The 26,365-nt window shown below is 46.5% G+C and overlaps 2 protein-coding genes across 2 annotated transcripts; both read left to right on the forward strand.

Annotated features, from left to right (window-relative positions):
- Nucleotides 1-3,789: 3,789 nt before the first annotated feature.
- Nucleotides 3,790-5,970, forward strand: LOC105473187 (heterogeneous nuclear ribonucleoprotein C like 1). Its single transcript, XM_011726846.2, has one exon. It carries the CDS (start codon nt 4,854-4,856, stop codon nt 5,751-5,753), a length of 900 nt encoding a protein of 299 aa, XP_011725148.2. The 5' UTR covers nt 3,790-4,853; the 3' UTR covers nt 5,754-5,970.
- An 8,117-nt stretch (nt 5,971-14,087) lies between these two features.
- On the forward strand, nt 14,088-17,944 carry LOC105473189 (PRAME family member 5). Its single transcript, XM_011726848.3, has 3 exons — nt 14,088-14,463; nt 15,155-15,733; nt 17,055-17,944. Exons 1-3 carry the CDS (start codon nt 14,177-14,179, stop codon nt 17,614-17,616), a joined length of 1,428 nt encoding a protein of 475 aa, XP_011725150.2. The 5' UTR covers nt 14,088-14,176; the 3' UTR covers nt 17,617-17,944.
- The last annotated feature ends 8,421 nt before the right edge of the window (nt 17,945-26,365 follow it).

The following is a 26,365-nucleotide window of genomic DNA, read 5'->3' on the forward strand; positions in this document are numbered from 1 at the left end:
ATGCACAAAACCACAGCTGGCTAAATTTCTGTGTTTTTATAGAGATGGGGCCTCACTCTGTTGGTTAGGCTGGTCTCTAACTCCTGGCTCAAGTGATCCTCCCGCCTCGGCCTCCAAAAGTGCTGGGATTAGTCTTGAGTCACCACATTCGGCCAATTGGTTTATTATTGAATCATGTGAACAGAAGACAGATGTGTCAGTTTTTGATTCCAAGTCTAGAATGGTAATTTCCTTTGTAAAACATTCTGGTCTTATAATAGTAGCTAGGGAATATTTCCTGCTAGAACTTGAAGGGCTCAGAAAACTTTACTCATTAATGGATTTTGACCACAGCTTGGTGACCTGATTGAAAAACATAAGAAGTTACCAGGTCGGGAGCAGGGGCTCACACCTGTAGTCCCAGCACTTTGGTAGGCTGAGGTGGGTGGCTCATTTGAGGTCAGGAGTTCGAGACCAGCCTGACTAACATGGTGAAATCCCATCTCTACTAAAAATACAAAAGGCTGGGCACGGTGGCTCACGCCTCTAGTCCCAGCACCTTGGGAGGCCGAAGTGGGTGGATGAGGTCAGGAGTTGAAGAGCAGCCTGGTCAACATAGTGAAACTCCATCTCTAATAAAAATACAAAAAATACAAAAAATAGCTGGGCATGGTGGCACACGCCTGTTCTTCCAGCTACTTGCAAGGCTGAGGCAGGAGAATCGCTTGAACTCAGGAGGCAGAGGTTGCAGTGAGCCAAGATCATGCCACTGCACTCTAGCCTGGGCAATAGAGGGAGACTCTGCCTCCAAAAAAAAAAAAAAGTTACTGATATGGCTGAATTGGTCACCATAGGTGAACATTTTAAGAGAGTTCTAGAACATAAAAGTATCCAACGCTGAAAAAAAAGAATGCAAAGGATAATAAAGTGTTTGCAGCTAAAACAGCTGAAGGGATAAGAGCAAGGGGAGCTCCCCTCACTATTAAAACTCAAATTCAGTTGGTCGTAAACAGGGAAACCCTTCTCAAGTTGCCTGTTACCTTTGAAACAGGCCATTGGAATGAAAATTGTCTAAATTTGCACCAGGTCTCTATTGGACCTAACCCTTTTGGCCCAGACATTGTTTGCATTAGAGGACTTTTTAAAAAAAATTTTATTTTTTGAGATGATGTTTCACTCTTGTTGCCCAGGCTGGAGTGCAATGGCACGATCTCGGTTCATTGCAACCTCCACCTCCCGGGTTCAAGTGATTCTCCTGTCTCAGCCTCCCAAGTAGCTGGCATTACAGGCATGTGACACTGTGGTCTGCAAATTTTGTATTTTTAGTAGAGACGGGGTTTCTCCATGTTGGTCAGGCTGGTCTTGAACACCCAACCTCAGGTTATCCCCCCACTTCGGCCTCCCAAAGTGATTGGATTACAGGCATGAGCCACCGCACCTGGATTCAGGACATTTCTGATGGCTCCATATTGATGGAACTTCATCTAATTCTCTGGTAAATTATTTTCTATAATATCCTCAAGTAAAAATGGAGAAGCTGAGATCCAGATCATTGCAGACTTAGGTACAGAGTTGGTGGATACCAGGGCTGCCATATCCAGTTAACGTCCCAAGCCAATATATCAGCAAATCCCTTGGAGTCAGGAAAATATTTCTGAGGAGGGGTTTCACATGAAGTTCAGAAAATTCCTGTGTTTGAAGCAGTCCAAATGACATTGGGACCATTTTTAGGAAAGTATGCCTTTTTACTACGTGACAACGCGGGGATGAGATTTGCTTTCTAAGTTAAGGTGATGCGTAAAGCTTTCTTTGGAGGGAGAGAAAGCCCTGGAGTTTCCTGACCTTCCTTTACCTGAACTGCTTGGTTCCCTAGAAGCAGAAATTCATCATATTGGAACCCAAACTTATACCAACCTTGACCTTCGTGAAGCACTCAAGTGTTTCTGCTTTTCTTCCTCATGTGATGTAGAAGGTATTAAAAATGACGAGTTTAGGCTGGGCACGGTGGTTCACGCCTGTAATCCCGGCACTTTCAGAGGCCGAGGTGGGTGGATCATCTGTGGTCAGGAGTTCCAGACCAGCCTGGGCAACATGGTGAAACTCTCTCTCTACTAAAAATACAAAAATTAGCTGTGTGTGGTGGCCTGTGCCTGTAATTGCAGCTAACTGGGAGACTGAGGCAGGAGAATCACTTAAGCCAGGAGGCAGAGGTTGCAGTGACCCGAGATCGTGCCATTGCACTCCAGCCTGGAAAACAAGAATGAAACTCCATCTCAAAAAAAAAAAAAAAATTAATAAACAAATACATTATAAATAAATAAATAAACAAACAAATAAAGGCTTTCAAGAAAAAAGAAATAAACTTTACCTACAAGTTTCATATGCAATTGAATACCTATTAAATTTTGATGCAAACAGGCTAGGCATGGTGGCTCACGCCTGTAATCCCAGCACTTTGGGAGGCCAAGGTGGGCAGATCACGAGGTCAGGGGATCGAGATCATCCTAGCTAACATGGTGAAACCCTGTCTTTACCAAAAATACAAAAAAATAGCCGGGTGTAGTGGCATGCGCCTGTAGTCCCAGCTATTCAGGAGGCTAAGGCAGGAAAATCGTTTGAACCTGGGAGGCAGAGGTTGCAGTGAGCCGAGATTGTGCCATTGCACTCCAGCCTGGTGACAGAGTGAGACTCGGTCTCAAAAAATAAACAAACAAATAAATAAAATGAATGAATAAATAAAATTATTGTGACGTGAACCAACATTTTTCAACTTGTAGACTGATGTCTTACAAATTCCTTTTCTTGTCACCTTCAAATCTCCATTTCAAATGCTATACTCTGCATAACTCTGCCACTTTGCAGCCGTTTACTGATGATGGAGAAGACCACACGTGTGTGTGTGGCATCAGAACTACTGACTCCTCCTATTGATGTTTAAGATATTCCATTACACAAACCTGGGTTCATACTTTTTGTTGATAGATCTTACGCCAAAAATGTAGGAGAAGAATGCCAAGCAGGAAATGCTATCACTTCTGAAGATGAATTTAGAGATAGAAATTGAGAATTTATTTTTCCACCTTTTTTTGTTTGTTTGTTTCTTGTTTGCTTGTTTGTTTTGAGACGGTGTCTCGCTCTGTCACCAGGTTGGAGTGCAGTGACGCAATCTTGGCTCACTGCAACCTCCTCCTCCTGGGTTCAAGCGATTCTCCTGCCTCAGCCTCTCGAATAGCTAGGACTATGGATGGGCGCCACCATGCCCAGCTAATTTTCGTATTTTTAGTAGAGACGGGGTTTCACCATGTTGGCTAGGATGGTCTCGATTTTTTGACGTTGTGACCTACTTGCCTTGGCCTCCCAAAGAGTGCTGGGATTACAGGAGTGAGCCACCACCACACCTGGCCTTTTTTTTTTTTTTTTTGAGACGGAGTCTCACTCTATTGCCCCGGCTGCAGTGCAGTGAGGAGATCTCAGCTCACTGCAACCTCCGACCCCCTAGTTCAAGTGATTCTCCTGTCTCAGCCTCCTGAGTAGCTGAGATTACAGGCCTGTGCCACCATGCCTGGCTAATTTTTACATTTTTAGTAGCGATGGGGTTTCACTATGTTGGTCAAGATGTTCTCCGTCTTCTGACCTCGTGATCTGCCCGCCTTGGCCTCCCAGAGTGCTGGATTACAGACACGAGCCACCGCACCTGACCTATTTATCCTGTTTTAAAAGTTGGTTAATACTTTTGTGTTTATTTTAGAGTTTATATCAGAACAATTTACAGTAATATACACCCCTACTAGAGCTTGTCATATAGTCAAAGACAAAGTAGTTAATACTTTTACAAATAGTAGATATACCTTTGGAGTGATTGATAATTTTAAAATATTATGCAAACCATGAGAATTTCTCACTTCTAGTGGAAGTACATTAAATATAGACCATGAGTGAACAAGGTTTTGTCCTCAAAGGTTTTTTGTTTTGTCTCTCTGTGTGTGTGTGTGTGTGTGTGTGTGTTTTGTGGAGACAGAGTTTCACCATGTGGGCCAGGCTGGTCTTGAACTACTGAACTCAGGTGATCCACCCGACTTGGCCTCCCCAAGTGCTGGGGTTACAGGCGTGAGCCACTTCGCCTGGCCTTGAAGGAATGAATTCTTGACTTCTACTCTATTCCTAACACTGTCAATTTCTTGATTCATGAAATGAATATGGATATGTGATAAGAATGGATATCTGGTTCAATCCATTAATCTGCGAGAGCCAAAAACCCAATCAGGATTAACTGGGTGGAACTTCAGAAACGCAATCAGATATCACTTTTTGATTGGAAGTTAGCAGTGGATAAGTGGAGAGGCGTGGTGGGAGTTGTGATTAGAAAGGTCAATAAAAGCTTCTAAAGACCCAGAGGAGAAACCCAAAGTCTTCAAGCCTGGAGTTACTGCTTGGTTCTTCCTGAGGTCTGAGCACCTTCTAAACTACATCCGGATCTGGTAAGTTCCTAACTTCTGTAAGGACACTCCCATCTGACCTATAGTCAGCCGGTCTGGGATGGTGACAGTGCAGCCTGTGATGGCACAGAGCTACCTATACCCTGTCTCTTTTCTTTTTTTCATATGAACAGTTTGAAGCTTTGATATTTTTTCCTCTAAATGCAATTTTGTCTTTATTTCAAAAATTGTGATTGTGCCTTTTTTATGTCATTTCAGAATTCTTGTTGGGGGCCGTTTTGTGAAGAGACGAAGACTGAGCGGTTGTGGCCGCATTTCCGACGTCGAGCCGCAGTTGGCTTCTCCACGTAGAACCCGGGAGGAGGAGACTTGGAATCGAATCTCTTCTCCCTCTTGCCTCCTGTTTTGGCTTTTTGAGAAACCTTCTCATCAACCACAATGGCCAGCAACGTTACCAACAAGACAGATCCTCACTCCGTGAACTCCCGTGTGTTCATTGGGAATCTCAACACTCTCGTTGTCAAGAAATCTGATGTGGAGGCCATCTTTTCCAAGTATGGCAGAGTCGCGGGCTGCTCTGTTCATAAGGGCTTTGCCTTCGTTCAATACGCTAAGGAGAAAAACGCCCGCGCCGCTGTGGCGGGAGAGGACGGCAGAATGGTTGCCGGCCAGGTTGTGGATATAAACCTGGCTGCGGAGCCAAAAGCGAACCAGCGAAAAGCAGGCGGGAAACGATCAGCAGCGGAGACGTCCGGCTCCTCCTTTGACTCGGACTATGACTTCCAACGGGATTATTACGGTCGGATGTACAGTTTCCCAGCACGGATCCCTCCTCCTCCTCCTGTTGCTCTGGCTGGAGGGCCCTCGAAACGTCCGCGCGTGTCAGGAAGCACCTCAGGAAGGCGCACAAGTGGCTTCGGTTCCAAGAGTGGACAGAGGGGATCTCACAAGTCTGGAAAGTTGAAAGGAGACGACCTTCAGGCCATCAAGCAGGAGTTGACCCAGATAAAAGAGAAAGTGGCTTCTCTCCTGCAAAACCTGGAAAACATTGAAAAGGAACAGAGCAAAGAAGGAGTAGAGGTGAAGAACGCTACGTCACAAGAGGAGCAGAGCAGCAGCTCCGTGAAGAAAGGGGAGGCTCACGTGAAGCTGGAGTCTGAGGGGGGCGCAGATGGCTCTGCTGACGAGCGGCCCCTACTGGGCGATGCTGATAATGAAGATCGGGCGGATGAGCAGCTGGAGTTGATCAAGGATGATGAAAAAGAGGCTGAGGAAGGAGAGGATAAGAGAGACGGCGCCAATGGCCAGGATGACTCTGAAGCACATAGTGGGGTTTAGAAATCTTATCCCATTATTTTTTTACCTCTATCTTCAGCACATGCTTACTGTTCTCCTCATCCTTGTCCTTCCCATATTCATTAATTCATTTTTTTTGCCCTGCACCTAGTCCCATTTTCACTTCCCTTGATGCTCCTAGTAGTTTTCTTAAGTCTTACCCTGCAATATTTTCTTGTAATTTAGATGCCTCTTTGTAACTTAACAGTAAAAAGGATGTATGGTTATCAACTGTCTCCAAAATAATCTCTTTTTTTTTTGTAGGGAATACAATTCTTTTCATTCACACGTAAGTTCAGTAGTTGCTTCCCTAACTGCAAAGGCAATCTCATGGAGTTGAGCAGCTCCTGAAAGCAGCTTGGAGTTAGAATTATGTGTGTTACACCCCCATGTTAGTGTGCTGTGTGGGGCACTTCAACAAAAATCTAACGATATATTTTTGTGAATGAGACTTGGCATGTCAAATGCATCCTCAGGAAAATAATTAGTGTTATAATCTTAAAACTTGTTTTCTAAAGTTGATACTGTGGGTTATTTTTGTGAACACCTTGATGTTTGGGACCTTTTTTCCTCAAAATAAACAAGTCCTTATTCAACCAGGAATTTAAAGAAAGAAAATTCTTGGTGGGAGCAGTGACTCCTGCCTGTAACTCCAACACTTTGGGAGGCCAAGGCGGGAGGATCATTTCAGCCCAGGGGTTCGAGACCAACCTGGACAACATGGCAAAACCCTATCTCTACAAAACATTTGGCCCCTGCCCTGGAAGGGGAGGCCCGCAGTGCGCATGAGCAGGACCCTCAGGGCATCGCCAGCCCGTGCCTGTCCTCACGGTGGGCAGCGGCCCTTGCTGAATTAAACTAGCTCTCACCAGTAAAGATATCATATTCCCTTTTATCTAACTATGAAACTCATAGAGGCATATAACACTTGTAAAATATTTCTTTTCTTTTTTTTTTTTTTAGTGGAGTTTCAGCTGGGATTATAGGCGCACACCACCACTCCTGGCTAATGCTTTATTTTTAGCAGAGACGTGGTTTCACCATGCTGGTCCCAGGCTGGTCTTGAACTCCTGACTTCAGGTGATCCTCCTGCCTCGGCCTCCCAAAGTGCTAAGGTTATAGGCATGAGCCACCACGCTGGGCCCATTCTATGGGTTTTGGCAAATGGATAATGACGTTTCCACCATTATAGCATCATGCAGAGTAGTTTCACTTCCTACAAAGCCTCTCAGCTCTGCCTATTCATCCCACTGTACCCCAATCCCTGGCAGCCACTGGGCTTTCTGCTGTGCCTGCAGTCTTGCCTTTTCCAGATTGTCTCACAGGATGTCATCTTTTCACATTGACTTCGTTTAGCTTGTACCATAACATGCATTTAGGGATCCTCCATGTCACTTCAGGGCTTAATAATCTATTGATTGGATGAGTCACTATTTTTATCCATTCACTATTGAAGGGCATCTTGGTTGCTTCCAAGTTTTGGCAATTACGAATAAAGCTGGTACAAACATCTGTGGGCAGGTTTACTCATTTAGGTAAATATCGGCTATGATGATTACTGGATAGTGCACTACGGGTATTTTAGAATTTTTTTCCTGGACAATCTCATCTGCTAGACAGACACTGCCTCTTAAAGGTTAGGGACTAGGCTGGGAGCAGTGACTCACACCTGTAATCACAGCACTTTGGGAGAGCAAGGCAGGAGAATCACCTGAGGTCAGGAGTTCGAGACCAGCATGGCCAACATGTTGAACCCCGTTTCTTTTTTTCTTTCTCTTTTCTTTTTTTTATTTTTTAGACAGAGTCTTGCTCTCACCCAGGCTGGAGTGCAGTGGTGTGATCTTAGCTCACTGCAACCTCTGCCTCCCGGGTTCAAGTGATTCTTCTGCCTCAGCCTCCTGAGTAGCTGAGATTGCAGGCACGTACCACCACACCCGGCTAATTTTTGTGTTTTTAGTAGAGATGGGGTTTCACTATCTTGACCAGGCTGGTCTTGAACTCCTGACCTCGTGACCATCCATCTTGGTGTCCCAAAGTACTGGGATTACAGGCGTGAGAAACCACGATTGGCCTGGTGAAACCTCGTTTATACTAAAAATACAAAAATTAGCCGGATATGGTGGTATGTTCCTGTAATCCCTGCTTCTCGGGAGGCTGAGGCAGGAGAATCACTTGAACCTGGGAGGTGGAGGTTGCAGTGAGCCAAGATCGTGCCATCCAGCCTGGGCGACAAAAGCAAAACTCCAACTCAAAAAAGAAATAAAAGGGTAGGGACTCTGTCTCTGTTACCCTGTGGTCCTACAGGTGAGCATGGCGCCTGATGTGTGCTAGCAAATGCTGTTGACCACATGGCGCATAGAACACTATCAGTTCACAGCCACTGATTTGTCAATTTGGGGAGGTCAACATTAGCGGGCTACCAATTATGTAAATAAGTTGGATATGAAAGACATAGCCGTGGTGGCGCTGTGGTCACTCCCTGTGTATCTTGAAGTCCAGTAATCAGAAGAAGTACATGCGGGCAACTTCATTTGTTTCTCGTACATCCCCCATCCCTGCAATTAATACAGACAGGATTCTCAACGTAAGACAGTCCAATAATACAGACAACAAATGTCTCCTCTGAACTTTCCCTCCATCCCTACCTCCTCTCCAGATAGTTCAGTTTAGTGTGCCTTCCTAAACATCCTTATGTGTGCATAGAGATGTCTGAGTTTTTTAGTATCTTGGTTTTTTTTGGGTGTTTTGGGTTTTTTTTGAGACAGAGTTTCCCTCTTGTTGCCCTGGCTGGAGCGCAATGGTGAGATCTCGGCTCACTGCAGCCTCCACCTCCAGGGTTCAAGCTATTCTCCTGCCTCAGCCTCCAGAGCACCTGGGATTATAGGCGTGCGCCACTACTCCCAGCTAATGTCATATTTTTAGTAGAGCCACTGGGCCCGGCCGGACGATGTCTGGTTTTATCTTTCCTTATAGAAATAGTGTTTTACTGTGGTATTGATCATCTCACTTTTTTCCACTTAAGTGTAAATCTTGAAGATTTGTCCTCATTCTAATTAGCTGGCATAGAGTAGTTTATAAAACGAATGGTGCACGGTTTAACCTTTGCCTGTTGATGTACATTTATTTTACTATTACAGACCGTATGGTACTAAATTCCTTGTCCACACTAAAGCTTCTCTTTGGCTTCTCAAAGCTTTCCCTGTATTTATCCCATCTCTTCTGGATCAATTTTCTTGTCTCTGATAAATCATTTTCATCAGCTTATGACCAGGCTCTTCACAATCTTTCATTTTGAAAATGAAGCAAAAGGAAAAGAAAGAAAAAAACTGTGTTTGCTGCCATAGGAGTCTCTAGCTAGCATTCATTTCTTCCCATTTCTAGCAGAATTTCTCTAAAGTGTTCTGGGCTGGGCACAATGACTCACCCCTGTAATACTAGTACTTTGGGAGACCAAGGCAGGCACACTGCTTGAGCTCAGGAGTTTAAGACCAGCCTGGGCAACATGGTGAAACTCGGTCTCTACAAAAAGTTCGCCAGGTGTGGTGGTGCACACCTGTAGTCCCAGCTACTTAGGGAGCTGAGACTGGAGGGTGGCTTGAGCCCAGGAGGTCAAGGCTGCAGTGAGGCGAGATAGTGCCACTGCACTCCAGTCTGGGTGACAAACTGAGACCCTGTCTCAAAAAAAAAAAAAAAAAAAAAAAGAATTCTGCACATTCCAATCACGATATCTTAGTCTCTCATATATTCTCAGTATAATTTTCATAATATTCCAAATACACAGAAAAGTCTACTGAGTAATACATAAAACACAAAGTTACTCACACCCAGCTTTATTGTTAACATTTTGCCATATTTGCTTCAGATTTCCCCTGATGAATCACCTTCCAGATGAGTCTTCCTGGGTGACCCTCCCTTATTGCCGGAGTCTTGTCTCTTACTTTCTGCCCAGACAAAACCATTTTCTTGAATTTGTTATCTATTGGCTGAGCACAGTGGCTCCTGCTTGTAATCCCAGCACTTTGGGAGGCCGAGGCTAGAGGATCACTTGAAGTCAGGAGTTTGAGACCCGCCCGCCCAATGTGGTGGAACCACATCTCTACTAAAAATGCAAAAATCAAATTACATGCCTGTAATCCCAGCTACTCGGGAGACTGAGACAGGAGAATTGCTTGAATCCAGGAGGCAGAGGTTGCAATGAGCCGAGATCCTGCCCCTGCATACCAGCCTAGGCAACTGAGTGAGAGTCTGTCTCAAAAAAATAAATAAATAAATTCTAATCAGAGACCTCACTCACTCAAGTCTCTAGGCTCAGATAATTTCCATGTGATTTTTTTCCAAACTGTCAGTTTTTTGTTTGCTTGTTTTTGTGTTTGTTTTAAGATGGAGTCTTGCTCTGTCGCCCACGTTAGAGTGCAATTGCACAATCTCTGCTCACTGCAATCTCGGCCTCCCAGACTCAAGCGATTCTCCTGCCTCAGCCTCTCAAGTAGCTGGGATTACAGGCACCCACCACCACACCTGGCTAATTTTTCCATTTTTAGTAGAGATAGGGTTTCACCATAATGGCCAGGCTGGTCTCAAACTCCTGACCTGAAGTGATCTGCCCGCCTCAGCCTCTCAAAGTCCTGGGATTACAGGTGTGAGACACTATGCCCAGTCGGTATTTTCTGTCTTACATAAGATATTCCAGAAAGAAAGGGAAATATGGAAAGCTGTCTGATTCATTTCATGAGGAGCTGTAACCTATGTTTTAAAAGTGAATAAGGATGTTAGAAGGAAAGTAAATGTAAAACTTACTTGGCAAAAGTTTTCTATTTCTTTTTATTTTATTTATTTTTCATTTATTACTATTATTTTTTTTAGACAGAGTCTCATTCTGTCACCCAGGCTGAAGTGCAGTGGCACGATCTCAGCTCATGGCAACCTTCACCTCCTGGGTTCAAGCGATTCTCCTGCCTCAGCCTCCCAAGTAGCTGGGATTACAGGCACCCACCATCATCCCCGGCAAATTTCTGTGTTTTTGAAGTGATGGGGTTTCACCATGTTGGCCTGGCTGGTCTTGAACACCTGACCTCAGGTGATCCACCCACTTGTCCTCCCAAAGTGATGGGATTACAGGCATGAGCTACCTCGCCCAGCCTTGAATGGATGAACTCTTGACTTCCACCCTATCCCTAACACTGTCAATTTTATGATTCAAGAATTTGGTATGGATATCTGAGATGAATGGATATCTGACACATTCCATTCATCTGGGGAGAGCCAAAAACTTAATCAGGATTAACTGGGTGGAGCTTCAGGAACCCAATCAGATATCACTTGTAGATTGGAAGCTAGCAGTGGATAAGCGGAGAGGCGTGGATGGGAGTTGTGATTAGAAAGGTCAATAAAAGCTTCTAAAGACCCACAGGAGAGACCCAAAGTCTTCAAGCCTGGAGTTACAGCTCGATTCTTCCTGAGGTCTGAGCAACCCGCAAAGTGACTCCAGATCTGGTAAGTCCCTAATTTCTGTAAGGACACTCCCATCTGACCTACAGTCAGCCCGTCTAGGATGGTGACAGTGCAGCCTGTGATGGCACAGAGTTGTATCCTGTTTTTTGTTTTTTTTTTTCCTCATATGAACAATTTGAAGATTTGAATTTTTTTCTCTAAATGCAGTTTTGTCTTTCTTTCAAAAAATTGGATTGTGCTTTGGTTTATGTCATTTCTTAACTGTTCATGGGAGCAGTGACTCATGCCTGTAACCCCAACACTTTGGGAGGGCAAGGTGGGAGGATCATTTGAGCCCAGGCATTTGAGACAAACCAGGGCAACATGGCAGAAATGCATCTCTACCACATATTCTTTTTTTGACGGGGGGATGGAGTCTCACTCTGTTGCCAAGGATGGAGTGTAGTGGCATGATCTCAACTCACTGCAACCTCCGCCTCCCAGGCTCAAGCAATTTTCATGCCTCAGCCTCCTAAGTAGCTGGTATTACATTTGTCTGCCACCATGCGTGGCTAATTTTTGTATTTTTAGCAGCAGTGGGGTTTCACCATGCTGGCCAGGTTGCTCTTGAACTCCTGACCTCAAGTGATCCACCTGCCTTGGCCTCCCAAAGTGCTGGAATTACAGCCATGAGCCAATGCTGGTCGGCCTCAAAAAAAAAAAAAAAAAAAAAAAAGTAAGTTAGGGCATGGTGGGATGCATCTGTATTCCTAGTTATTTGGGTGACTGAGGTGGGAGAATCACTTGAGCCCAGAAGATTGAGGGTGCAGTGTGCCATGCTCACACCACTGCTGTACTCCAGCCTGGGCAACAGAGTAAGACCCTGTTAAAAAAAAAAAAAAAAGAAAGAAAAAAATCTTAACCAAAGAGTATCTTTCACCTTAATCTTAAACCAGTCACATCCTCATTGTAACTCTTCCACCTGGATGGAGACATGGGTGTGGGGGTGCATGCTTGTAATCCCAGCTACGTGGAAGGCTGAAGCATGAGAATCACTTGAACCTGGGAGGTGGAGGTTACAGTGAGCTGAGATGGTGTCACTGCATTCCAGCCTGGGCATCAGCTCCCCCCACTCCAAAAAAATTAAATTATACCACCCAGGTGATCATTGGATACATGAAGATTTCTACTGTGTTTTCTTAGGGACAGTCATGTGTGTCTTTGTAAAACTGTTTCAACTCTGAAATATTTTGATACATTTGATGTGGCCAAGGATCCCTCAACAAAGATACTTTCAAGTTTTTTTCTTTCTGTCTAATGTCAGGAAGAGATTCAACCCTTCCCTATCTCACACTCAGGACTATGAAGGACACATATTAGTAAAGCTCCATGTTTGTGGAGTCAATCAGTGAATGAGTCCTGCACTTTCACCCTATCCATAAATCTTTCACTTTGATGGATGAATGTCTAATTCAATCAGTTAACCTAAAAGAAAGCCAAAAATCCAATCAGAATTAACTGGGTGGGGCTTAAGAAGTCTAATCAAATCTAGTTCTCTCTCTCTTTTTTTATTTTTTTTTTTTTATTTTTTGAATCTAGCCTATTTCTCAAACTGGAGTGCAGTGGTATAATGTCAGCTCACTGCAACTTCTGCCTCCTGGGTTCAAGCGATCCTCCTGCCTCAGCCTCCCTAGTAGCTTGGACTACAGGTGCACACCACTGCACCAGGTTAGTTTTTCTAATTTTAGTAGAGATAGGGTTTTACCATGTTGGCCAGCTCGTCTCGAACTCCTGACCTGAGATGATCCACCATCCTCAGCCTCCCAAAGTGCTGGGATTACAGGTGTGAGTCACCATGCACAGCCAAAGTGGTTCATTTTTAATATGTGTAAAAGGTGTGTATTGGGAACATCTGTCTTGTAAATGATGTGTAACAATGTCACATAGATTTCAAAGCTTCTCACTGAAATTTTCAATAATGAGGCTGGGGTGGAGGCTCACACCTGTAATCCCAGCACTTTGGGAGGCCAAGGCAGGTGGATTGTTTCATTCTAAGACCAGACTGGACAACACAGCAAAATGCACTGTCTTTACAAACAGTCAAAAATTAAAAGATTAGCTGGTCATGGTGATGCATGCCCGTGGTCCCAGGCACTTGGGAAGCTGAGGTGGAAGAATCCTCTGAGTCTGGGAGGTCAAAGCTGCACTGAGTGGAGATCCCAGCACTGAACTCCAGCCTGGGTGACAGAGCAAGACGCTGTCAGAACGAAAGAAAGAGAAAGAAAGAGAAAGAGAGAGAGAGAAAGAAAGAAGGGAAGGAGGGATGGAGAGAAGGAAGGAAGGAAGGAAGGAAGGAGGGAAGGAGGGAAGGAGGGACGGAGGGAAAGAAGGGAAGAAGGAAGAAGGGAGGGAGGGAAGGAAGGAAAGAGAGAGAGAAAGAAAGAAAGGAAGAAGAGAGGGAAAAAAGAAGGGAGGGAAAGAGGGAGAGGAGGAAAGAAGAGAGAGAGAAAGAGAAAGAAAGCTTAAATAATTAAAAGAAAACACATAGAAACCGTTCTAGGGGTGCTCCATGAATGTTCCCAACCAGCTAATTTGTAGGAACTGGGAATGTAGGCATGTAGGCTTGTGACACTCCCATTCCCATTGTTTTAGAATCTTGAGTAATTAGAAATTTCCCCCAAAGGTGGGAGGGGTTAGTTTTCAGGCTCCTCCATGCTCACTAGTCACTGGCTGGAGCACCGGATAGAGAGGAAGGGCTAGTGCGGGTCCTGCCTCCTCACTGCTTGGGAGACGCTCATGCTGATGCAGCAGAGGCAGAATGCTGGCTTTGTGGCCATGAGTACAGAGTAGAATTGGAGTAAACTGAGGACTCTTTCACCCTCGCCAGAGCGGTGACTTTGGCCCTGGGAGAAGATGAGATTGCAGGGGCTTGGCCTGAGAGTGATGCCTTTTCTCTGGACTTGTCCTGTGGAACTTTTCCTTGCAGATTGGTGAAGATGAGCGTCCGGACTCCACCCAGACTCCTGGAGCTGGCGGGGCGGAGCCTGCTGAGGGACCAGGCCTTGACCATGTCCACCCTGGAGGAGCTGCCCACAGAACTTTTTCCCCCCCTGTTCATGGAGGCCTTCAGCAGGAGACGCTGTGAGGCCCTGAAGCTGATGGTGCAGGCCTGGCCCTTCCGCCGCCTCCCTTTGAGGCCTCTGATAAAGATTGTTTGTCTGGAGACCTTCCAAGCTGTGCTTGATGGACTTGATGCACTGCTTACCCAGGGGGTTCGTCTCAGGTGAGGTGGCCCAGGTGGGCTGGCGCGGAGTTCACAGGTGTCCAGAGAAGGACCAGATGGGTCATGAGAAGTGGGGAGGCCCAAGAGGGGATGGCGCTGGTGGGAAAGCTCAGAGAGGCCTTGGCCATTCCGCAGCTCCTCAGGGAAAGGACTGCTTACCACCCAGCGTCCATGGAGGTAACAGGAACCTCTCCTCTAGTGGCACTGAAAGGCACCACGAAAAATGAGAACTGGGCCGGGCATGGTGGCTCACAATGTAATCCTAGCACTTTGGGAGGCCAAGGCAGGCAGATCACGTAGGGTCAGGAGTTCGAGCCCAGCCTCTCCAACATGGTCAAACCTCGACTCTACTAAATATACAAAAATTAGCTGGGCATGGTGGTGGGAGCCTGTAATCCCAGACACTTGTGAGGTTGAGGCAGGAAAATCATTTGAACCTGGGAGGTGGAGGTTGCAGTCAGCTGAGATCACACCACTGCACTCCAGCCTGGGTGACAGGGAAAATTCATCTCAAAAAAAAAAAAAAAAAAAAAAAAAGTGGAACTGGGCAGGATCCAAGGGGAAAACAGGGTGGAAAACAGTCAGAGAGAGGGAGAAGAAGCAGGGAGGGGAGCAGCTGCTATCCAGGATGTGGAGTATAAGTTCAGAAGTGAGTCCTTAAATTCTCAGTCTCGCCTCTATTTTCCCACAGGCGGTGGAAGCTTCAAGTGCTGGATTTACAGGATGTCAGTGAGAACTTCTGGATGGTTTGGTCTGAAGCCATGGCCCATGGGTGCTTTCCCAATGCCATGAGGAGCAGAAAACCAGTGCAGGACTGTCCAAGCATGAGAGGACAGCAGCCCTTGACTGTGTTCATAGACCTTTGGCTCAAGACCAGGACTCTGGATGAATATCTCACCTGCCTCCTTCTGTGGGTCAAGCAGAGGAAAGATTTACTACACTTGTGCTGTAAGAAGCTGAAAATTTTGGGAATGCCCTTCCACAATATCAGAAACATCCTGAAAATGGTGAACCTGGACTGTATCCAGGAGGTGGAAGTGAATTGCAGTTGGATACTGCCCATCCTGACACAGTTTACCCCATACCTGGGCCAGATGAGGAATCTTCAGAGGCTCGATCTCTCCCACGTGGACGTCTCTCACTACGTTTCCACAAAGCAGAAGGAGTTTGTTACCCAGTTCACCTCTCAGTTCCTCAAGCTGCACTACCTCCAAAAGCTTTATATGAACTCTGTTTCTTTCCTTGCAGGCCACCTGGACCAGCTGCTCAGGTGAGCGAGGGGGGTGAGCTTTCTCTGCAGACCACAGCAGAGCCTATGTTACAGTAAACGCTAGTGGGCATCTACTGTGAGCCAGCCCATGAGGATGTAACAGTGCAGGGGACACTAGAATGTCCACGTATTGTCCCGTTGGTGGCTCTGTCCTGAAATGGGTTTCACACAACCATCCCAATAGAGGCAGGTGAGGTATCTGGGATTACAGGTGTGGGCCACCACACCTGGCTAATTTTTACATTTTAAGTAGAGACAGGGTGTCACCACGTTGACCAGGCTATCTGCAAACTCCTGACCTCAGGTGATCCACCCGCCTTGGGGTCCCAAAGTGCTGGGATTATAGGCGTGAGCCACCACACCCAGCCAACAAGATAATTTTTGAGGAGATGATGGGAAGTGGGGAAGTGAAGTGGGCACCGAAGAGGGGGATGCTCAGCAAACCTGCACATTTCAGAGTATCAGCTTTGTGCCCCACAGCTTGGTGAACACGAATGATCCCATCTCTATCCCTGTTGTAATAGGTTGCTTTGAGCTCCAAGTAAATTAATTACCTAGGAAATGCACGATTCTGAAACAGAGGGTCAGGGAGCAGGCACAAAGAGGGGTGAAAGTGATAGACGGCTTGCTGATGATACAGGCGTGTCAGGGACGCGTGCAGCCTGCCCACCCCAGCTGATGTTGCAGGATCCTGTCTGGGTTTGTCCCTTCTGCCTGCGTCTCCGCTGGGCTCGTGTGGCCCAGAGATGTGATTTTCTGCCTGACAGATGAGGAAAGGGAGCGTTAGGGATTCTGTGAACTTGATCCATTCCATAAATGACGGTGAAAAGACTCAGCCTCAAATGGATTTTTTTTTTTAATACATAGTCTCACCCTGTCACCCAGGCTGGAGTGCAGTGGCAGGATTTCTGCTCTCTGCAACCTCCACCTCCTAGGTTCTAGCGATTCTCCTGCCTCAGCCTCCCAAGTAGCTGGAATTGTAGGCACCAGCCACCACACTTGGCTAATTTTTGCATTTTTAGTAGAGAGGGGGTTTTGGCATGATCGCCAGGCTGGTCTCAAAATTCTGACCTCAAGTAATCCGCCAGTCTCAGCCTCCGAAATTCTGGGATTACAGGCGTGAGTTACTGCTCCGGGCCCAAAATGGAAGTGACCTCAATGACAAAGCTCTTCATCACGCAGCATCCTAAGTGTTGACCAGACAATCAGAATGACCCTGGGCTTGGGCAAAATGGTCTTCATCCTTCACCTTGACATTCTCCACCACCCTCCACTCGCCCCTATGATTCTCCAGAACTAACTTCTTGCTTTCTCTCCCCAGCTGTCTGAAGACCCCGTTAAAGATCCTCGCAATAACTAACTGTGTGCTTTTGGAATCTGACTTGAGGCATCTGTCCCAGTGCCCGAGTGTCAGTCAGCTAAAGACCCTGGACCTGAGGGGCATCAGACTGGCCAATTTATGTCTTGTGCCTCTCCAAGTTCTGCTAGGAAAAGTTGCAGCCACCCTTGAGTACCTGGGCTTAGATGACTGTGGCATCGTAGACTCCCAAGTCAGCACCATCCTGCCTGCCCTGAGCCGCTGCTTTGAGCTCACCACCTTCAGCTTCTGTGGAAATCCCATCTCCATGGCCACCCTGGAGAACCTGCTGTGCCACACAATCATACTCAACAACTTATGCCTGGAGCTGTATCCTGCCCCGCGGGACAGTTATGATGCTGGTGGTACTCTCTGCTGGCGCAGATTTGCCCAACTTCGGGCTGAGCTGATGGGGAGAGTGAGGGACTTACGGCACCCCAAGAGGATCTTGTTCTGTACTGACTACTGCGCTGACTGTGGCAACAGGACATTTTATGGCCTGGAGGTAGATCAGTGCTGCTGTTGAATACCTGCCTATTTGGGTGGATATATCAAATGCTTTCTTCTGGACACTTGGAAACTAAAACCTAGGTCTTACACACATCCTAAAGGGAGCACAGAAACCACCGTTTCAGACACCGGCTCTGAAGTGGGAAAGGAAAGGTGATCAAGCAGGGGCCAGACTTGGGGGAAATGTTGACATGGATTCAATGAGACTTTGGGGACATGTGTCCTATAGAGTCAAAAATGGGAATGGGAATGTCTAGAGTGGAATTCAGGCTTGAGAATACATGAGGGAGTTCCCCTTCCATGGATGGTTGTAAAGAAACAGTCAGAAATAAAAGGAAACTAAGTGGAAACTATCTGGTGCCCTCTGTTGTCAAGTAACCTGCTTTCCAGTTTAAGCCCCAGGAATCTTCAGTTATTGATGGAAAAAGAAGGCACTGAGTTGTCCAATCAATAAGATGCAGCCCCAGAAAATCAAGGCATTTAAATGAAATTTGGTTATTTTAATCAATTTCCTTCCTTTTTTTTTTTTTTGAGACAGAGTTTCACTTTTGTTGCCCAGGCTGTAATGTGGAGTGCAATTGACATCTCAGATCACTGCAACCTCCATCTCCACGGTTTAAGAGATTCTCCAGCCTCAGCCTCCCAAGTAGCTGGAATTACAGGCATGTGCCACCATGCCCAGCTCATTTTTGTATTTTTAGTACAGACAGAGTTTCATCACTATGTTGGTCAGGCGGGTCTCAAACTCCTGACTTCAGGTGATCCACCCAACTCGGCCTCCCAAAGTGCTGGGATTCCAGGTGTGAGCCACTGCGTCTAACTATTTTTTTGTTTGTTTTTTAAAGATGTTGTTCTGTCACCCGGGCTAGAGTGCAGTGGCACAATCATAGCTTACTGCAGCCTCAATCTCCTGGGTTCAAGCGATCCTCCCACCTCAGCCTCCTGAGTAGCTAAGACTACAGGTATGTGAGTCACCACGCCTGGATACTTTTTTAGTAGAGACAAGGTCTTGCTGTCTTGCCCAGGCTGATTCGGAACTCCTGAGCTCAAGTGATTCTCCTGCCTTGGCCTCCTAAAGTGCAGGGATTATAAGTGTTGGCTTCCACACTTGGCCTCCTCCAGTTCTTCACTTCTCTTTAGACATCTGTTACCTCCTTGTTAGTTTCTGTGGCTGTTCAGTGGGTTAATACTGGTGGACACCCAGGGTCTGGAACATTAGTGGGCAAGAACAGCGAGCCAATCCACATGGAAAGCACCCTCTTCTCAGGGTCTTTCACTGCTCGCCAGATGCTGCGACCCTGGCCACTCCTTGTGAGTCTCCACGTGGTTCCAGAAGCCTTAGTGGGTGGACACACAAGGAGCCACTCTATTCCCGCTGCCCTGGAAGGGGATGTCCATATTGTGTATTAGCTGGAGCCTCTGGGAGGCACCAACCCTTGCTTGTTCCCCTGATGACTAGCAGCCCTTCTTGAATTAAACTGGTTGTAGCCAGTAAAGACAGCCACATTCCCTTTAAATAAAATACTAAAACTATACAGGCATGTAACACTTTTAAAATATTTCCATCTGACATTTAAAAAGATACATCTTTTGGGGAAGCTAGGTCAGATCGATGAAAGATCTCGTAACACCTTCCTTCTCTCCCTATCAAGGAAGAGACTAGTGCAGCGTGTTTTGGAATCACACATCATCCAAGGGTGGAGAACGATCAAGTGCCTGTGGGTGATGAGTGACCTCCCTGTGCTGAGGAAGCCTGCATAATGGGCACCCAAGTGAAGGATCCTGCTGAGGATTCAGGGGCTGGTGTTGCTGTCAGGGATCTTAGCCAAGAGCCTCAGATTCCCTGTAAAATGAGGATGATGTTGTCCAACAGCTTACAGGACCCTAGTAGGATCCAATAAGATGGTTTATGTTTAGGGCTTGGTACAGGGCCTGGCACATAGTAATATCAATACATCTTGATCTTTTTTCTCTTCTTAGCAGAAGTCCCAGCGTTTTCCACGTTTCAATCTCATCTCCTATTCCTGATAACAGGGAGGAAACAAGAGCCCAGGGCCTACAATGGGACTCAGCTTCTTCAAGTCACCACAAATTTCATCATGATTCTCCCTAACAGCGGAGCCCCAGGAGCCAGCAGGGGGCAGGGCAGGCAGTTCAGCACTGGATTCATTCCTAATAAGATAAAAATTTCCAATCTGTGGGTCTCGGGTGCCATTTGCTCTTAGATCAGACCATATGGTGTAATTTAGTGTTGCAAGGACTATATTTTACAGTATTTTAAAAAATTTCCTCTTATGAGCTAGGTGCGGTGGCTCATGCCTGTAATCCCAACACTTTGGGAAGCCGAGGCAGGTGAATCACTTCAGATCAGGAGTTTGAGACCAGCCTGGCCAACATGGTGAAATCCCGTCTCTACTAAAAATACAAAAAATTAGCTGGGCATGGTGGCACTCGCCTGTAATCCCAGCAATTGGGAAGGCTGAGGCAGGACATTTGGTTGAACCCTGGAGGTGAAGGTTGCAGGGAGCCAGGATCATGCCACTGCACTCCAGCCTGGGTGACAGAACAAGAAAAAAATAATTTACTACAATGTAAATATTATTTAAGTATAAAGATTTGTGTTGTAATTTATGTATATGAACGATATAGAACTTTCAAAGAATGCAATGTGATATTTTAAGAATGGTTAATGGCCAGGTGCGGTGGCTCACGCCTGTAATCCCAGGACTTTGGGAGGCTGAGGCAGGCAGATCACGAGGTCAGGAGTTGGAGACCAGGCTGGCCAACATGGTGAAACCCCGTCTCTACTAAAAATACAAAAAATTAGCTGGGCGTGGTGATGGGCACCTGTAATCCCAGATACTCAGGAGGCTGAAGCAAGAGAAAGAGAATCGCTTGAACCCGGGAGGCAGAGGTTGCAGTGAGCCGAGATCGCGCCACTGCAGTCCAGCCTGGGTGAAAGAGGAGGACTCCGTCTCAAGCGGGGGCAGAAAAAGAATACTTAACTTGGTTTGGAATCTCAAAACAAATGAGATTTTAAAACTAATTTTAAAGACACTGAACAATAATCCTTTCTTCTTTAAAATATATTTAGAATAACACAATTTTAGCTTTGAAAGGAAACATTACAGTTTTTAAAAATATTGAGTTTATTTTATTTTAATTTAAGACAAGTTCTCACTCTGTCATCCAGGTTGGAGTGCAGTGGCATGATCACGGCTCACTGCAGCCTCAACCTCCCAGGCTCAGGTGATATTCCTGCTTCATTTCCCCTAATAGCTGGAACAACAGGCATGAACCATCATACCTGGATTATTTTTGTATTTTTAGTGGAGACCAGGTTTCACCATGTTGCCCAGGCTGGTCTTGAACTTCTGGGCTCAAGCGATCCACCTGCCTCGACCTCCCAAACTGCTGAGAGTTAGCCCTTAAAGGCATGAGCCACCACACCCAGCCCTAGGTTTATTTATTTGTTTGTTTGTTTATTTGTTTATGTTGGAGATGGAGTCTCACTCTGTCTCCCAGGCTGGAGCACAGTGGCATGATCTCAGCTCACTGCAACCTCCACAATCCAGGGTTCAGGTGGTTCTCCTGCCTCAGCCTCCTGAGTAGCTGGGATTACAGGCATGTGCCACCATACCTGGTTAGTTTTTGTAGTAGTATTAGTATTTTTTAGTAGAGACGGGGTTTCACCATGTTGGCCGGGCTGCTCTCGAACCCCTGACCTCAGGTGATGTGCCTGCCTCAGCCTCCCAAAGTGCTAGGACTACAGGCGTGAGCCACCATGCCCAGCCTATTTTTTTCTTTAAAGCAGTTTTAGATTCACAGAGAAACTAAGCAGAAAGTCCAGAGTTCTCATCTATCCCCTTCCTCCTTCAATATACAGCACCCCCACAGGATCAACACCCACACCAGTGCAGAGCATTCAGCACAGTCAATCAGCCACATGGACACATCACTATCACCCAATGTCTATAGTTTACATGACGGATCATTGCTGGTTTTTACATTCTATGGATTTTAACAAAGGGATAATGACATGTATCCACCATTAGAGCATCATGCAGAGTAGTTTTGTTTCCCTAAAAGTCCTCTGTCCTCTTCTCATTCATCCCATTGTACTCCCAACCCGTGGCAACCACTGGACTTTCTACCATCTCCATAGAAAAAGGCAAAAGCCTTTTCCAGAATGTCTAACAGGATGAGTCTTTTCACATCGCCTTCTTTCACTTGTACCATAACGTGCATTTAGGAATCTCTCATGTCTTTTTATGGCTTCAGAATAGCTCACTGACTGGATAGTCACTGACTGAAGGGCATCTTGCTTGCTTCCAAGTTTTGGCGATTATGAATAAAGCTGCTATAAACATCCAGGTGTGGGTTTACTCATTTTGTTAAATACCGAGGACTATGATTACCAAATTGTAGGGGTATGGCATGTTTTACAAGGATTTTTTCTTTATTGACAATCTCACTTGTTCGGTATCACTGCTAAAGGTCAGGAACTTTGTCTCGATCATCCTGGGGTCCCACTGCTGAGCAGGGAACCTGGCACTTGGTAGCAAATGCTGTTGACCACGTGATGCATGGAAATGTTTGTCATCAGTATAGCCACTAAATTGCTAACTTAGGGATGTCAACAGCTCGCTACCAATAAGAGAAATAAATTGGATTATGGGAAAAAAAGCCCTTTTGATACTGTGGCTACTCCATGTGTGTCATGAAAGTCCAGCAATTGGCCAGGTGCAATGGCTCACGTCTGTAATCCCAGCACTTTGGGAGACTGAAGCAGGCGGATCACTTTAGGTTGGGAGATTGAGACTAGCCCGGCCAACATGGTTGAAACCCTGTCTCTATTAAAAATACAAAAATTAACTGGGCATGGTGGCACATACCTGTAGTCCAAGCTACTGGGGAGGCTGAGGGAGGACAATTGCTTGACCCAGGAGGTGGAGGTTGTGGTGATTGAAGATTGTGCCATTGCACTCCAGCCTGGGCAACAGAGCGAGACACCATAAGAAGAAAAAGAAAAACAAAACAAAACAAAAGGAAGTCCAGCATGGTAAGAGGTATATAGAGGCACATGTGGGTGAGCTTCATTTGTTTTTCATCCTTTTGCCTTTCTCTGGACAGAATTCTCATTGCAAAACATTCCAAAAACACAGAGCAAATGTCTCCTCTAATCTTCCCCTTATCCCAGACTTCTCTCCAGAGTATAGGTGCTCGTGTCTTCCAGACATTTCTGTGACTTGCTACACAGAAGATCAGATCAAATGGACATGTCCCTAAAAAGGTGGTGACTTGCCAGATCTGGACTCACTTTGCAGGGTACTGGGACCTCTCCGAGAACCAAGCGGTAGCTCCAGGCGCCAGGGCTGCGGGCTCTTCTGTGCATCTTCAGGAGCTTTTATTGACCTTTCTCAGCACAACCCCCTTCTCAGTTACCAACTTCCAATCCGAAAATGACATCCCACTAGATCCGGAACTGCCACCCAGTTAACCCTGATTGAGTTTTCAACTTTCTTCTCATAAAGTGATTAAATTAGATAGGCATTTATGAAAGTGAAAGAATTAATAATAAGATGAAGGTCAGAAACTCATGTGTTCACTTATTCCACAAACACTGGTAAAGTTTGACTAATATGTGACCTTCATAGTGATACAGGGAAGGATTTATATATATTTACATATACATATATATGTATTTATTTATTGGAGAACCTTTGGCCACATTGAAAGTATCAAAATGTTCCAGATTTAAAACAGCTTCAAGAAGACAGTGATGTCATCCTTAAAAAACACAATAAAAATCTCAGTGTATCCACTGGTCACCTAGGTTTTGTGCTACCTAACATGGTAGATCATATGTCCATTTGGGCGGAAGACAGGAGCTACTGAGGGCGTAATTTATCTCAAGGTTAAGGTCAAGGCTTCACTAAAAGAAATCAGGTCTACATTACAAAGTAAGGAGGGGGCTGGGCCGGACCGGACTGAGTGTTCTAACGGGACCCTGGGAGGGAACCAAGACAACATAAAACATGGCAGGTATTTTGAGAGCATCTGGGCAAAAGGATTGGAAGACTGTTTTTTAGATTGAGTTTAAAAATTATAAAAACGTAATTACAAAAGAGATAATACAGACTCTTAAAGCATCACACTTTCTTTGAGGGCAGAGAGGGCAGATACAGTCTTGGCTCCTACTGGAAGGTGAAGCATCATGACTCACACACATGATGGGCTTCCCCAGAATACCAGCTTGGGACAAGTGAATCTGAGTGTGTGAGCTGGGGCAGAGCCCAGAGAGGAGCAGTGTGGTCAGACGTAAGGAGGGAGACTTTTCAATCTGGAAGCATGGATGGTGGAAGCTGTGTCTGCAGACTTTGGGAGAGAAATGAACCCCTTGGGGGATTCTGCACCATCCCCAGGACCCCAGTGAGAATCCTGCCCTTTGGGGGGTATTTCTACCATGTTCTGGTTGCCTGTGCTTCTGAAGGTGCTCCTCTGCTGTCCAGGTCAGAGCACCCTTCAGAGCCCATCTGAAGGGACGGCCTGACCTCAATTCCACTCACAGAATTTCTACTGGGATTCCAAAGCTTCTCCTGGGCTTTTGATCGGGGTCTCTAAAATATTTCTGAACTTCTGTTTTCCTCCCCAAGCCTGCGCTGTCGGGGAAGCCGAGTCCTCTGCTTCCTGGAAATGTCAGCGGATCTCTCCTGCACCCAGGAGTATGGCCACAAACAATGCTAAGAGATATTCTCCCTGGAATCAGCAGTGACCAATAAATTCTCCCCAAATTCTACTGAGCGATTTGGGTGCACCCAGGAAGACACAAAGCAGGGAGCTCCTCAGCTGCTACTCTGGACCTAAAGTGGCACCTGGGACCGATGGAGGGAACCTTGTCTAACTTGTACAGGAAGAGCTGATTCCTCTGGTTTACCTAGAAGTGCCAGGCTGTTGGCAAAGCCTGGGACAGGTCCTGGTGCAGGGGCCATCCCTTCCCAGGCTCCCCTGGCCCAGTCTTAGACATGTTGAGGCTGCACCTGGAAAGCAGTGAGTCTGTTTCTGAGGCAGGGCTTTTCCTTGCCTGCGGTGTGTGCCCTCTGTGCATTTCTAACAGTGAAAAATCTCTGACCAGGCCCTGCTGGCCTCCCCTAGTCCTCAGGAGGGTCTCATTCCAGATCACATTTATGACTGTCTTTCCCAAGACCAGGGCCTGCCCCTCTTTTTTCCTCCAATAAAGATCTGAGGAGAAGGTCACTCTGAGAGCAGACAGTGGATGCTGAGGGAGGCGCCTGCAGCAGTCTGGGTGGGGGAGGTCTGGGAACTCCCTGCAGGCTGGATGGAGCCAGGGGGACTAAGGACAAGAACAGGGTCAAGAAAGGGAGTGTCCCCGAGGAGCTAATGGGGGCCAGATTAAGTGTGGAGGAGAAAGATGGCAGCAGGGTTGGGGACTCGGTTCTCTGACTCCCACAGAGCCACATCCCTGATAAACTGGGGACTTGGGTCTGAGACCCTGAAAGGACTTGGACCTGGATGTGGGGCTGTGAGTTTCCAAGGACTTTTGATTTCGCCCTGGTCTACATGAGGTTCCAGTGGCTGCCTGACCCCACCCCAGGGGCAGAGAGGTAGTCTAGCAGGGAAACCTGGGGAGAGAGAGTCAGTGGCGAGCACCCACCCTGGATGCAATGACAAGAGACAGGTCAAAGGGAGGAAGCCTTGGCGTGTGGCCAGGGGAAGGGAGGCACTTTGAATATGGGGCAGTTCTGTCTCTGCACTTGTCACAGCCTCACAGGACTGTGAGAATTGAACTTTGCAGGAGGGAATGAGGGAGAATGGGGTCTGGACTGGAGTCCCTGTCATCCAAGTGACTCCCTATCTACTCCTGCAAACCAGGGGAAGGTCTTGCTAGGAGTTAGTCAAACCTGGGCCTATCAGGCTGCCTGGCACTTTCTCATGGATCCGGAAGGAGCATTGTCCAGGGCTGAGGATTGTCAGGTGGCCCTGGAGGGGAAGACTCTGGGAAAAACCACAGAGAAGATTTGGAACATCTCTTAACGCCCAGTGCCTCCCCTTCCTATTAGTTGGGCGTGGTGGCAGGGGATTCTCTTCAACCAGGGAGATGGAGGTTGCGGGGAGCTGAGCTCGTGCCACTGCACTCCAGCCTGGATGGCAACAAGAGCAAAACTCTGTCTCAAACCAACAGTAACGACAAAAACAAAACTTCCGCTGAGGGCCTGGGATGCGCCGCCTGCTATACTGGGTGCTGCTGAGGAAGATAAACAAGAAGCAAGGCAGCTGGAAAATGAGCTCAACAGAATATACCTGGCTCGTCACTGCAGTGCAGATCAGAAAAAAAAAAAAAAAAAAAAATGTCTGTGCAGATAAAACATGGATCCGGAAGGATAAAATGTGCAGAGCCGTCTTTTCTTTTCTGTTTTTTTCGTTCTTCTTCTTTCTAAAGACAGGGCCTCACTCTGTTTCTAAGACTGGTGTTCACTGGTGCAATCTCAGCTCACTGCAGCCTCGGCCTCTCAGGCTGAACCGATCCTCTCGTGTCAGCCTCCCAATTAGCTGGAAATACAGCTGTGTGCCGCCATGCCTGGCTCATTTTGTTTATCTTTTGTAGAGACGAGGTCTCACTGTTGCCCAGGCTGGTCTTGATCCTCCCAATTCAGGCTCCCAAAGTGCTGAGATTACAAGTGGGAGCCCCGTGTCCTGCAAAGCCATCTTCATAATCCGTGTGGAATATGATGGTTATCCCATAT

This window comes from Macaca nemestrina, chromosome 1 (assembly GCF_043159975.1).
Source record: "Macaca nemestrina isolate mMacNem1 chromosome 1, mMacNem.hap1, whole genome shotgun sequence".
In the NCBI taxonomy this organism is placed as follows: domain Eukaryota; kingdom Metazoa; phylum Chordata; class Mammalia; order Primates; family Cercopithecidae; genus Macaca; species Macaca nemestrina.

Excerpts from the sequence above, each read along its gene's own strand:
- LOC105473187 (XM_011726846.2), top strand. The coding sequence starts at position 4,854 with ATGGCCAGCAACGTTACCAACAAGACAGATCCTCACTCCGTGAACTCC.
- LOC105473189 (XM_011726848.3), top strand. The coding sequence starts at position 14,177 with ATGAGCGTCCGGACTCCACCCAGACTCCTGGAGCTGGCGGGGCGGAGC. Across the intron at positions 14,464-15,154 it reads ACCCAGGGGGTTCGTCTCAG|GCGGTGGAAGCTTCAAGTGC; the intron begins GTGAGGTGGCCC and ends ATTTTCCCACAG. Across the intron at positions 15,734-17,054 it reads CACCTGGACCAGCTGCTCAG|CTGTCTGAAGACCCCGTTAA; the intron begins GTGAGCGAGGGG and ends TTCTCTCCCCAG.